Source organism: Geotrypetes seraphini, chromosome 9, assembly GCF_902459505.1.
Source record: "Geotrypetes seraphini chromosome 9, aGeoSer1.1, whole genome shotgun sequence".
In the NCBI taxonomy this organism is placed as follows: Eukaryota; Metazoa; Chordata; class Amphibia; order Gymnophiona; family Dermophiidae; genus Geotrypetes; species Geotrypetes seraphini.
In genome coordinates, this window is record NC_047092.1 from 49,887,134 (window position 1) to 49,901,702 (window position 14,569).

Here is a 14,569-nt window from a genome sequence, read left to right on the forward strand (position 1 = left end):
TCTTTCAACTAGCCATATGGTTTAAATCAAGAGTTGGATCTGCATGTTTTAAAATGAGTTTTCTGAAGGTTCCTTTATTTTAGGTTTTATCTAGGGGTCCTTTTATCAAGCCGCGCTAGCGGCGTTAGCGCATCGGACATTTCATCCCGCGCTAACCCCCGCGGCCGGCTAAAAACTAATGCCTGCTCAATGCAGGCGTTAGTGGCTAGCGTGGCAGGCGGTTTACCGCGGTATTAAACCCCTACCGCAGCTCGATAAAAGGACCCCCTAGTCTGGGGGTTTTTTTTCAGAATTTTTAACTTTTTATTTTTAATTTTTTAGCATTCATTTTGTTACTGTCTACTTCATTTTTTAATAATATCAGTATATGTCAAGGTTCTTGAATATTTTTGTATGAGCCCATTTTAAGGGAACATCTAATCTATTTAATTTAATTCATTATTCTTATTTTTTCTGTTTCTCCTATCCTTTTTTTTTATTGTATTTTATGGCCCCCTAGTATGTATTTTTTGCTGCTGTTTGTATTTGTTTTCTTATAGATTTTTTGGGAGGGTCAGTGTTTGGATTATATCCCCCCTTTTAATAAAAGAATCCTTTAAAAATATTTACAACCTTTTTGAAGTTTTGTTTGCTCCAAACTTTGCAGCACTGGTGTCAGATCAGTTCAATGACATCAGCTTTGTCCATAAACCAGCACTTAAACATCTGTCATTCATCATCAGCTTAGTTCTGCTTTTTACAAAGCTGGCATATTGATGTCTAAAACTGAAGAATGTCCAAATGGCAAGGGGACATGGTCTGGGTGTATGTTGGACAGGACATGGTTGGGCCCAAAAAATAGACTTGTATTCCCTGTCTCAGAAGAGGAATAATAATGATAATAATTTATTTCTTATATACCGCTATACCGTGAAGTTCGAAGCTGTTTACAATAAAGATACATTTGAAGTACATGGGATAGAAACGGTTTACAATAAAGATACATTTAGTCAGTACATGGGATGCAAGTGGTTTACATTAAAGATTCATTTTGTCAGTACATGGGATACAAGTGGGTTACAGTAAAGATATATTTTGTCAGTACATGGGATGTAAGTGGGTTACAATACAAGTGGTTTACTATCAAGGTGCATTTTGTCAGTGTATGGGATATAGGTGGGTTACCATAAAGATACATTTAGTCAGTACATGAGATTCAAGGTGGAAAGTATAATTAGTTTCGGGCCTTGGAATTAGGGGGCGAGGTGGAAGGGTCATGGTGGGGAAGAGTTGGGTATGGGAATTTAGAATTTGTTAAACAGTTGAGTTTTCAGGGATTTTCTAAAGTCTGCGTATGTAGTGGCCTCAAGTATGGGCTTTCCAAGCCATGTGTTCATCAGTTTCCAAAACAATTGATGTTGAGAGTTAGACCTGCTACCTGACATATCCAGGTTTCAGAAAAGCTCCACTGGAGGGATTAGAAGTCACCTTCTTTATCTTCTCGTGGTTAGGAACCCCTCTCTCCTCCCCCCACCCACCCAAAAAAAGCAAAACTGACAAGGTATACTGGGCTCTGTAACGGCTTTGGTGGAAATTGAGGTCTATGTTTCTAAAATGGCTGACATAACAGTTTATGTTCCAGAACATGTGTCCATGTTGACATTTTATGACATAGACATTGATATGTTTATGTTTTATTATTCACTTGATATCCTGCTAGTTCAATAGATCATAGTGGCTTACAATTTATGAATACATGGAAAAGAACACCAGTCAAAAGTAAAGTTAACCAACCAAACAAGTAAACAATTATACAAACTAAAATCAATTAAATGTTTTTTTACTAAAATATGTGTTTTCCATTCTGTTTAGCCAACCCCAAAGAAACATTAAAAACCCAACTTTAAAAATATGTTTTCAAAAGAGATTTAAAATTTAAAAATGATAGTTTTGCTTGAATAAAAGATTGAAGATTATTCCAAAAAAAGGGGGAAATAAATACGCTGATGATTGAGTAGATTCATAATGAGCGAATTTTGGAGATGGAAGAACAAGTCTATTAGAGTCTAGTGACCTCAGTAAACGAGAAGGAGTGTAAGGTATTGTAACAGATGCTAAGCAAATGGGTTGAGAAAAATGAAAGGCTTTAAATGTTAAACAGAATTTTAAATTGACATCTAAATTGAACAGGTAGCCAATACAAATAAATCAGTAAGGGAGTAACATAGTGATGCTGCCACATAGATGCTTATGTTTCTGTGTTGCCCCACCCATGTCCAAATGGTCAGGAATAGGACATTTTTAACACTGAAGTTTTTCTGATCGAAAATGGGGTATAAAATGTAGACATCCTGGTGGCCAAGGCTTCAAAGTAGACAAATAAAAAAAAAATATATATATATATATATATATTTGGAAGTCCAGCATTTTGCCATTCAAAAATAGCCATTTTTGTTCCTCCAACTTTTGACGTTCAGCTGGAAATGTCCAAATTGGACTTAGACGTATTTGTTTTTTGTTTGTTTTAAATGCCCCTCCACGTAAATTATATCTCAGTAAATGCTTAAGTGCCAAATCTTGGCCAAATCAGGTGCTTTTTGGATTCTGTAAATAAAGACCGTGGTCTTTCAACATTTCCGGAAGACTTTGTTCTGTTATAATGTCTTTGTCCACTCATGTGACTGCTTTTGTGCTGTGATAATTAGCCTCTCGTTATTTCACAATTTTTAAATGGCATGATTTATCCAAGTAACTTTCAAAGCTTGTTGGATAAATTGTTTGAATTTTGAGCCAACTAATTTAATTACCTTTCAAGACTTTGGTGCAAATGGGACATCCAGAGATTGCTTGATTTACTATGCACAGTGAACCAGCAATTGAGATTAATGGGAGAAAAGAGTACTTGATTTTTACATTTCTGTATATAGTACTCTAAATCCCATTCTGCTTAAGAATAAAAAAGTATATACCTTCCTCCCCCCTATTTTATCAAGCCATATTGCTGAGCAGCATAAGCTAAATGCCGAGCCACCCATAGGATTAGAATGGGTGACTCGGCATTTAGCTCGCACTGCTCAACAGTGCAGATTGATAAAAGGGGGAATAGCAAAGTAGGATCAAGTCCTGTGATGTAGATTAGTTTGTAAGCTTTCAGCTTTCTAGAAGGAATTTTATGTTTTTCTGCACATTCCACATTGACTTTATATTGTTATATAAAGTGTCTTTCAAATCAAACCAAGTCCGTATGTGTTTACCCCTTCCTCCCTTCCTTTTGTATAGTGTGCCAAAAGACTTCTCATTTACTGAAATATGCCTGTTTTCAGCAAAATAAAAAATGAAGGTCCTTGATACCCAGCTGTGTTATAATTGCATTTTCTATATCTTCTTTGTTTGTATCTTACAGCTGGAGTTGGAAAAGTGTGAACTGCAAAATACTGAGCAGGAACACAAGAAGCTATCTGTTCGTCTAGAGGAAGAGCGTGCCAAAAATAAACATGTAGTCTTGACACTAGTGAAAGAATGCAAGCAGTTGTCCAGCAAAATGATAGAGGAAAGCCAAAAACTGGAGGAAGTTATGTCAAAATTTGAAGCAGAAAAGAAAAAGACTTTGGAGCTGGAGGAAGCTCTTGCTGTTGAGAAACAAAGAAGCACACAATTGGAAGCCCAAATGGAAGCTCAAATGGAAAAACAACTCTCAGAGTTTGATACAGAGAGAGAAAAACTTCGTGCCAGACTTGGTCGAGAAGAAGCACACACCAGTGATCTTAAGCAGCAAATTGATAAAATGAAGAAAACCATTGAAGAAATGAAAAAGGAAAATAACAGGAAGCCAAATGCATCCCTACCCCGCAGAAGCGAAGACAAACATTTTGTTTCAGTAGGAGTTAGCCTTGATGAAATAACACAGTGCTCAATTGCTTGCCAAACAGATATGATGGTGGATCTTGCATCTGAAAGTATTAAGAAGTTGCCTTTGACTGTTCCGGTCAAACCTTCCACAGGAAGCCCTCTAATTACTGGCAATTCAAAAATGACCGTATGCTCCAATTCAGCATTTGTGAAACCATCTATAGAGAAGCAGATCATCTACAATGACTTACTGATTACACCACCCATAACTCATGTAATAACATCAGCTCAATCCAAAATTGAAGAGAATGGACCAAGTACTGGATCTTCACCAGATTTAACAAACAATACATCACTTTGCCCAAATAGTACTATTTCTGGCTCTCCAGCATCTCCAAACTACTTATCTTCGTCTTTGCATAGTTTACATTCACATCCAAACCTTAGTCCACGAGTACAGGCAGCTAGATTTAGGTTTCAAACTAATGCTAATGATCCTGACCAAAATGGAAACACTACCCAAAGTCCTCCTGCAAGAGAGTTATCTTCCACTAGTCGCGACAGCTTGGTTGCCAAGCAGCTGGCTAGGAATACTGTTACACAAGTACTGTCAAGATTTACCACTCCTCAAGGAGGTAGCAACTTAAGACAAGGGATGCTACATTCAATGGAAGTTGGTACTTATCCCCCATTAGTTGGAAGGATAGGTCATCCAGCTGTTGGTTTAAAACCTTCTACAGTATCAAAAATAGACAGAGGAAATCCTCCACCCATTCCTCCTAAAAAGCCAGGACTTTCTCAAACCCCATCTCCACCACACCCACAACTTAAAGCTATAATCGAAGGTAGTCGCCCCTCCAATATTGGAGTAAAAATAGAAAACAAAACCATGACTTCACCTCCATCCACTTCATCACAAGGGATCAGGGTAATAAATGAGGAAGCTCTTTCTAAATCCTCCTCGCCTCAGCTGCCACCAAAACCATCAATAGATATACCTGTGGCATCTGCAGGCTGTGTCATACCAGCCATTGCCACATCACAGGTGGGTTCCTGGCCTCCCCAATCCCCTGGACTGAGACAATATGCATGTTCCAAAACCAACTCTGTCGTTTCCACCACCATTATCTGTACTTCCTCCATAAACCCTGTTAATGCTTCAGCCTGTAGACCTTGTGGTTCAGACAGCCTCCTGGTAACAGCATCAGGTAAAGGGACTGAAGTACTACAAACTTTCCTCTTACGAATGGCAATTTTTTCTCTTCTATGTCAACTACTTTATTTATCTTGGAATATTTTTGTTCAGTTTTCATTTTCCTTGAATTTTCATGGCACACTTTCTTTCTCGTTGCTTTGCTTCAGGGGTATGGTAATTTATTTAGATTTAAGTCCCAATTTTCTTTTCTTTCTACAAAATCCGTGTATTAAAAATAGGAATATGGAGCAATAGGGTTATATGTAAGGTTTCTCCAAATGAGTGTATAGTAATATAAGGAAATGCTTCTTTACAGAAAAGGTGGTGGATGTATAGAATAGTCACCTGGTAGAGGTGGTGGAGACAAAGACTGTATCTGAATTCAAGATAGCAGGGGTCAGGCTAGGGAGAGGAGGGTGGGATCTCTTAGAAGGAGGAAGAGATAATGGATGCTATGGATGGAGAGATTGGATGGGGTTTGTGGCATTTATCTGCTGTCGTGTTTCTATGTTTCTATCAACAGATAACATGCTTAAATTAAAATTAATTGGGTTGTAGGTGCTTAACTTGGTAGGAGTCTACCACTTTCAGGTAGGTACCTAATTCAAGGTGTCTACCAGAAAGAAAGCATCAATAGGGGCAGATCTTGGGCCTCTTTTGCATGTAGGTTCCTGAAGTGGACGTAAGCGCCAGTGGGTGCCAGACATAGGAACCAGTGTTTAGACCAGGGGTGTCCAATGTCGGTCCTCGAGGGCCGCAATCCAGTCGGGTTTTCAGGATTTCCCCAATGAATATGCATGAGATCTATTAGCATACAATGAAAGCAGTGCATGCAAATAGACCTCATGTATATTCATTGGGGAAATCCTGAAAATCTGACTGGACTGCGGCCCTCGAGGACCGACATTGGACACCCCTGGTTTAGACCAAGAAAATCCTGTCATAAATAGGGTGCTCCTAAGTTCACTTTAAGCGCTACTAGGCGTGATTGTATAATTGGCACCTAACTTAAGACTGACATGTGCTATGCGCTGCGATCCTCACTGCCTATGTTATAGGCGCTGTTTGTAGAATCAGGGCCTTTATGCTGTGTTGCATTGTGTTAACTAATAAAGAGATTATTTAAACAAATGATACACAGGAAGTAACTGTAATGTACAGGTAAGGGATATATCTTTAAATCTTTTGGGGGAGGTGAGGAGAAAGTCAGGTTGATTAAATTTCCCATCGCTTAATTGTTACAAGTTCTCATGAGCCGATAACAGTTAATTTAGGTAAAATTAGATTGCTCAAGATACTGTGTAGATTGTTTTCTTATTTATTGCAAGATACTGTTTTCAGTGATCTGACCCTCCAGTGCATAACTTATCTGGTTTTCTTAAATCAATTATCAGTACAGTTTGATAGCCTACTTTCCTTTAAATGTGTTTCACGGTCCTGGAAAGTAGTGCAATGTTAGCAAAATCTAAGCCTAAGTATGCTAGAAAGAGAAGGAAAATGATTTGATTTCTCATTTTATATCTAAAAGTGATCTTATCAACAAGCTTCCAGACCTACTTTTCAAAAGTAGGAGTGAGAGATGGGAGTTAGCGATCATGTAAGCATTTCTACATAATTAAGTTTATGCTTGTGTTATGTTACCAGACCATAGTAATCTAAACCCCAGTCATGGTACATCAGCTTGTCTTGCCATTGGGACTTGCACGCATCTATGAAGCTGACAGCTATGCCATTGGTAGTTTCACTACTAGCAGGGCTTCCCAAGGTGGACAGGTTTCAGCGGAGATGTCAGACTAACGATGTACCATCCATCTGGGCAGCAGCAGATGGGCAGTGTTGGGAGGTGGAGAATCGCGTTTGATGCAACAGTGGCGACAATGTTGAATTTATACTGTGCAGAAGAAAGGCCCGGCATTCTACTTCTGTATTCTACCACGAAAACTTCATGATTTTCATCAAGTCGCTTGGATTCAAACACGAGTCGATGGCACCTAACATACGCTACCATAATACCAAAATTCATCTAACCATATTTTTGCTATACAGCAGGGGTGTCAAAGTCCCTCCTCGAGGGCCGCAATCCAGTCGGGTTTTCAGGATTTCCTCAATGAATATGCATATTAGCATACAATGAAAGCTGTGCATGCAAATAGATCTCATGCATATTCATTGGGGAAATCCTGAAAACCCGACTGGATTGTGGCCCTCAAGGAGGGATTTTGACACCCCTGCTATACAGACAAGCATATACAGTAGGTTACACTTTTTAAAAGGCATTAAAGACAACATCTTGCAAAAGACACAGATGTTAGGAAATTGAGTTTTGTTTCACAAGTGCTCATGATTTATAAAGTTTGAGCAGATGAGCTTTTTAACAAACATGATCCCCTATTAGGTTTTATTTGATTTCTAAAATCTTGATTGTAAACCAGACCCATGAATTGCCCATCTGGAGCCTGATGGTTGCAATCTCTCAATCTCTGCTTGTATTCTAGTGATATTCTCTTTTCTAAGCATCTTTCCATCCAACAATATGGCCTCCGTCTTACATCATAAATGTTAGGGGAAGCTTAGAAGGAAAAGAAACACCGATAAACTTGCTCATCACAGATGTTTGTATACTTTTCTCAATACAAATTTCAGTTTATGAAAAAAGGTACTTTTAGCATTAATAAATAGATTTCCATACCTCTGAATTTCTGTTTTTGGCACTCCGTTGTTTTTTTTATGCTTCTTCTATTATTCAGCCAAAACACCATTTTCTTGTTTTCTTGATTATTATGATTTTATTTAACATTTGTTTGCGATTGGCTTGGAGGTCAGAGAGGAAAATGGAATTGATTTGGGCTCTGAAAATTAACCTTCTCCACACTCTGAAGCTGATGCCAGATGCTGTGTATCTGTCTCTATACCCTTCATCATTGCATGCTCTGTAAACCTCTTGGGAATGCTTCACAATTTCTAACTTTTGTGTATAAAACTGTGAATCCTGTCGATTGTTACATTGTATTGTCATTGATTTTCCCATGTAAAGTACAGATGTTAATGTTCATTTTTGCAACCTTCTGGTTATTCACTAACAGGGCAATTCTATAACAGATGTGCTTACATTTATGTACCAATTATGCACATAAATCATTAGAATAAAAGCATATACACTTGAATGTGTGCATATAAGTGCATATATGCAAAAATTTCTATCTGGGGTATTGTTACTAATGTGCTACTGTTATGACTTGCTATTTTACCACTAACATACTATTGTATCACAAGCCTCATTTTATGCAGTGAGACTTAGTAATAACTAGGGTTCTTAGTAAAGTAAAATAAAACATCTTAATGGTATCCCATATTAGTAACTACTTCCCTAAATGCTATTCTATAAATTCATATGTATATTACATAGCACATATCTTAAAGGCAGGAGTACATGTAGGCGGAGTCTGGATTTAGCATGGGCGAGTCACAAAGTTACACACACAAATCCTAAGGGGCTCATAATCAAAAGAGAAAAACGTCCAAAAACCGGCCTAAGTCGGCACTTGGATGAACATTTCTCAAAAACGTCCAAGCGCCGAAAAACATGGTCTAAGTCACAAAAACCCACCTAAACTCACCAGATAAGCACCGCAAACACATAACACAGACCCCCGCACACTACCCCAGTGATCACCAACCCCCCCCCCATAAAAATTTTATTCACAGCTTTAAATTTCAGCCTCCAGACCATCATCACCTGGCTGCCTGGCATAGGAAAGCCTAGTCGTCCAGCCCAGAGGCAGCTTAAGTTATCTTGGGGGTGGGTTAGGGACCCATAGAGAGGAGGACCCATGCCCATAAGCCCCTGTAATCACTGCATTGATACTTAAACATGTGCACTGCCCTATACACTCCCAAAACCCTTTTTTACTGGCATATAAGTGGCTCCTGCAGCCATAAGAGCAATTGGGGTGATAGATAAGTGGGTCTAGGGGATTCTGGAGGTGGTTTAGGGGGCTCACCGTCACCTATAAGGGAGCGGACGTATAATTAGACGATTTTCGAAAGTAAAAAAAAGTTGGACGTATCTTTCGAAAATGTGTCTTAGGCTCTTTTTAACTTTGGACGACTTGCGAGATGGACGTAAATGGACTTAGACGTCCCTTTCTATATGGTGCTTAAAACTGTGTGAGCAAATATGGGCACGCATCCAATTTGCAAATGCAAAATAATTGGCAAATGAGTAAATTAGCACTTGTCATTCATTTAAATTTGCATGCAAACTGTCATTCATTTAAATCTGCATGCATATCTTTAGGCGATGGGATTGGTGCATAAATTTTATGCATTGATACAAAAAGGTCAACCCCTGGGGGACCATGGGGGGGATCAGGGACATTCCTAGAATTTGCATGCAGTGTTTCAGGGTAAAGACTATGCACACCTAATTATACCAGGTTTTAGTTGGTGTAAATCCTCACGCCCCAAACTGGACAGGGATCCCTTCGCCAGGGCACCAAACTCTATTCTGTAAACGGCGACCAACTCTGAGCACCATTTATAGAATAGCGCTTAGAGGGAAATAGGTGCCGGTAGGTGCCTAGATCATGCCTGCCAACACCTAACTAATTGTTTTAATTGGCTTTAAGTGGTGTGATAATTGATTGTACCATTAAAAGTCAATTAAAAAAACAAAACCTAGGTACCTCCTGGGACTGGTGGCTAAAACATGGGTGCATAGCGGCGTTTAGTGATGCCGCACACTGAAGTAGTTGTGTTTAGGGGCGAAGTTGGCCTTAGGTGTCACTAAATGCCGCCAGCCGTGATTGTGTGGCAAACCTAGGCGATGGAAATGTAGGTATTTAAAACCCTGGCCTATGTTACCAGCGCCTAAGTTCATTATTAGGCCTTGATTCTCTAAGTGGCACCTGAACGTGATTAAATGCCACCAAAAAATCAGGAGATGATAAATTTAACGTAACACTCTGATTACAAAATCCCTACTATTAGTGCCAATAACTTCAAAATTAAACTAAAGCTTAACTTTGTATACCGAGTCATCATTCTGAGAAGGCTCGACTTGGTTTACAGCAATTAAATAAACAGGGAATGATTTACAAATGATAAATAGAAGATAATAGCAAAATTTCAACAGAATTAATTTTCTAAATGTTTGGCAAATAGAGTAATTTTTAAAGATTTTTGGAAAAATTGAAACGAACTGGGAACTCCTTAAAAAAAAAAAAGGGGAGATCATTCCAGAGTTGAGAGAATTTAAAAACCAAAGATAGACTGAAGATCTTGACTCCTTTAATCCCTTTCTTAGAAGGAAGGGAGAGTTTAAATTGAAAACTCACCACAAATTGCCAAAATTAAAACGATGTTAAAGCGAATAATATTAAAACAAATAATATTAAAGTGCGCTCAGTGCTCCTACTCGGTTCATAGACAACGGCGCGAAAGACAAAGGCGCGCCCAGACAATTGAGCGCAGCGCGGAGGCGCGTGCCGCTCAAATTACTGTTTTTAGGGGCTCCGACGGGGGGTTTTGTTGGGGAACCCCCCCACTTTACTTAATAGACATCGCGCCGGTGTTATGGGTGGTTTGGGGGGTTGTAACCCTCCACATTTTACTGTAAACTTAACTTTTTCCCTAAAAACAGGGAAAAAGTGAAGTTTTCAGTAAAATGTGGGGGGTTACAACCCCCCACACCCCCCACAACGCCCTTACAACGTGGCGTGATGTCTATTAAGTAAAGTGGGGGGATTCCCCCCTCACGCCCCCCGTCGGAGCCCTAAAAACATTAATTTTGAGCGGCGCGCGCCTCCGCACTGCGCTCAATCGTCTGGGCGTGCCTTTGTCCCGGCACGCTTTTGACCTGACACCCTCCTCTTTATAGCCTCGCCACACCCACATATCACAACAAAATCACTACACATTAACAAACTCAATTACCCTATTCAACCAACAATGAAGGTTCTGGGGGTAATACTGGACCAAGGTCTAACTATGAAAGACCATGTAGACTCCCTAGTCAGAAAAGGATTTTTTACTCTCTGGAAACTTAGGTCCATTAGAGCATACTTCGACACCTCAGCATTCAGAATTCTGGTACAATCCCTAATACTAAGCCACCTTGATTATTACAACATTACCCATCTGGCAATCTCTCTGAAGCAAATGCAGAGACTACAACTTATACAAAATGCAGCAGTCAGGTTGATCTTCGGGTTGAAGAAGTCCGATCACATAACCCCTTCCTACCGACTCTTGCACTGGCTGCCAATGGAGACTCGCACAAAGTTCAAGCTAGGATGTCTCTGCTTTAAGGTATTATCAGGTCTAGCCCCTAAATATATAATAGACCTCTTCTCATTCCCAACTAACAGACATGAGAGAAGCACACACCTGAAATTTGTTTCCTCACCGGCTAGAGGATGCAGATATAAGAGACATCATCAACAACTTCTATCGTACCAAGCAGCCTTATGGGGCAAAGACCTAGGAAAACTAATCACACACTCAAACAACTATAGCGAATTTAGGAAACACCTAAAAACATACCTGTTCTTGAATTACATAGGTAACGAATAAGGACAATAGCCCCCTTCGTAATTCCACCCATATCTGATCTTGCAAACGGTTAACCTCTAATCTCTAAACTATGAATGTTCCAATCAATTTATGAAACTTTTCTAACTCATTGTAAATAGCACGGAACTTCCCGGTCCGGCAGTATATAAACTGTTGTTATTATTAATGTTGTTAATATCAGATGTTCACTGTTATACTCTATAATTCGCTGTCTGTACAGTTTCACCTCATTGTAAACCGCCTAGAAGTCGCAAGATTGTTGGCGGTATATAAGAATAAAGTTATTATTATTATTATTATTATTACTACTCACCGGTCATTTGGAACTAGACCATTGATTAAAGGAAACCATCACCACTGCACTTTGTTCCCCAACTCATAACATCTTATATACAATATAAGCCCAATATCGGATAAAGATCAAAATTACTTATCTGAAAGATGTCGAGGGCTTAGGCCAAACTGTAACAGTTTTCCAGTCAGAGTGTATTGTAACATTCCAAGTACGTAACCAAAAACATCTTGGGAGGGGTCTAAGACTAAGCCTGAAAATGATTGGCATGCAACAGACACCGTTTCAGGCGCCGCTTACAGAATCAGTGGTGCTGATTTTTCAGCGCCATATTCAGAATTCTATAACTTATATTGGGGATACTATAAATTGCATGCATATCTCTGGTACTTAGGCTCACACACAGGTATGTCTGCTCTGTGACTGGCGTAATTGCTTGCACCTACATTATAGACACATATTTAGGCTCTCATATAAGTATTTTATAAAGGAAAGTAGGTGCCTACATTCGTTTATAAAATAGGATCCTACCAAGTGTTTCTTGGTACATATTTGTAGGTACCCAGTTATACTATTTTGTGGATGTAATGAAAACCTTGTTTCCTGTGAGAATAATTTTTGCAGATTATATTTTGGAAAAAGTTCATTAGTGCAAAAGGAAAATATCCTTGTGTTATTTCTCTTTGCACTATGCATTGTTTCATTGAGGAAGTATTCTATGGACCATCCCATCTAGAGAAGCTCCTCATTTCATACATAAAATATTATAATTTTGATTTTGATGTCTTTGAAATGTTGTCCTAACTTTATACATCCTTGTTGTATGTTCCCTATATAACTATACCCTGCATTTCTTTTAGGTCTTTGCACTGTGTGGGTTACTGCACTGCAGTGAATGACATTTCTTTACAACCAGGGTGTGGCTGCAAAAATATGCAAATGAGGCTCAGCTGCAGCTCAACAGGAACTGTCTCAGTAGAATCTGCCAAGTCTGTTTTGTTCATTTGCATATCAATTTCTCATTACCATGGTTGAAAAGTGTGCTGCAGGAACCTGAAAATGAGAGTGATATCATTTGATCAGGCATTAATAGAATTTGGGTGCCCAGTTCTGCATTTAATAAATATTTTACATCCGCTGCTATTTGTTAAAGGTAGATTGAGACAAGTAAACTGTTCATACAAGCTGAAGAATGCTTGGTTCCTCAGTCTTTGTAGTTTTGGGAAACAAAGGGCTCCTTTTACTAAGGTGCACTAGCGTTTTTACCACGCGCTAAATATTAGTGCGTGCAAACCATGCGCTAAATGAAAAATACTAACGCAAGCTCTATGGAAGGGCATTGTAGCGCACACCTTAGTAAAAGGAGCCCAAAGTCTTTGAGGAACAGAGATTCCAACATAGAACATAATTATGCATTTATAGGGGTAAGCCTTTAAAAAATGCCACTGTAAAACTTTCCCGCTGGCCCTGCTCCTCTGATGTTGAAAACTGAAGTTATAGTTTGTCGGTATCTAGGTGTGTTTGGGTTTTTTTACGAAATGAACTTTCCTTACAGACATATCTCAAATGTTTAAGTAATTCCCTTAAAATTCTAGCTGGACAAACTTTGAAACCATTCAAAAATCATCCTGCTTTTCAAATGGAATAGGCCTCTAAAAACACGCAATGCGGTTCACTATGGGTTCCTTTTATCAAGCAGCAGTAGAGCTTTTTACTCCGGGCCAGCGAGGTAAATGCTCTGACGCTTAGAGGAATCGGTTGAGCATCGGAGCATTTACCTCGATAGCCCGTGGTAAAAAGCTCTACTACTTCTTGATAAAAGGAGCCCTTTAGCACCCGCTTAAGCAATGGGAGAATCAAAGATTTTGCATTTTAATTTAAAAAAAAAAAATCTTTTAACACTCCAAAATATAATAGTGCTATTCACTTTCACTAATGTAATATACATTAAAAATTAACAGAAGAGAGATGATGGTCATAGCTTAAAAAGCTTCTAGGAGAGTCAAAAATGCTCAACTCTAGGCCTTGTAGTAGGACCCAGCTGTTTGTAGGGTCAGGGCCTTTGTGGGTTTTTTTGATAAATTAGTCAGTTGCTCTCACATGTATTTTAGAGGCATTCAGAGGTGCCCCACATAGACCACCTCCACTACCTGCAGGCATATACCATGCATTCATCACATATTGTACATTCTTCCCTCCTATATATCCCTTTCCGCCCTGCTGACCTATAAGTCCCATACTTTTTCAAACCATGCCCTTCACATAGATGTTTGAAAGGGAAATTCACTCATATTACTGTAAGGGTATACATTCTTTGGAGAATTTGGAGATATTACATCGAAATGTTTTAATTTCTTTTCAAATTTGTATTGCCTCAGGTGATATCTAATGGCAATTTATTCTTGCACAGTTTCTTGTGTGCATTCTTTACTTGTATGGAAAATTAGGAAAAAGAACAGACGCAATTATGAAATCCTACAATGTGAGCGTAGTTTTAGGATTTTTAAATGAGAATTTTGCTCATGTATCATTTTACATATTTTTATGGTATGTTGCGGATAGAGCTTAATGTGAGGTGTTTCATTTTTGCCGGAGAATTTTTTAAGAAGACTTTAACTTTGGCACAGACTTTGAATAGCAATCTCAAAGAGATTAGAGATGAGCTCTCATTTGCAATTAGC

The 14,569-nt window shown here is 38.9% G+C and overlaps 1 protein-coding gene across 1 annotated transcript in view; it reads left to right on the forward strand.

The window, feature by feature from the left end:
* CTTNBP2 (cortactin binding protein 2) overlaps positions 1-14,569 on the forward strand; it is a 330,426-nt gene that overhangs the window by 161,521 nt on the left and 154,336 nt on the right. The window contains 1 exon segment of the mRNA XM_033959698.1: positions 3,383-5,036. Coding sequence (XP_033815589.1) covers positions 3,383-5,036 — 1,654 coding nt within the window.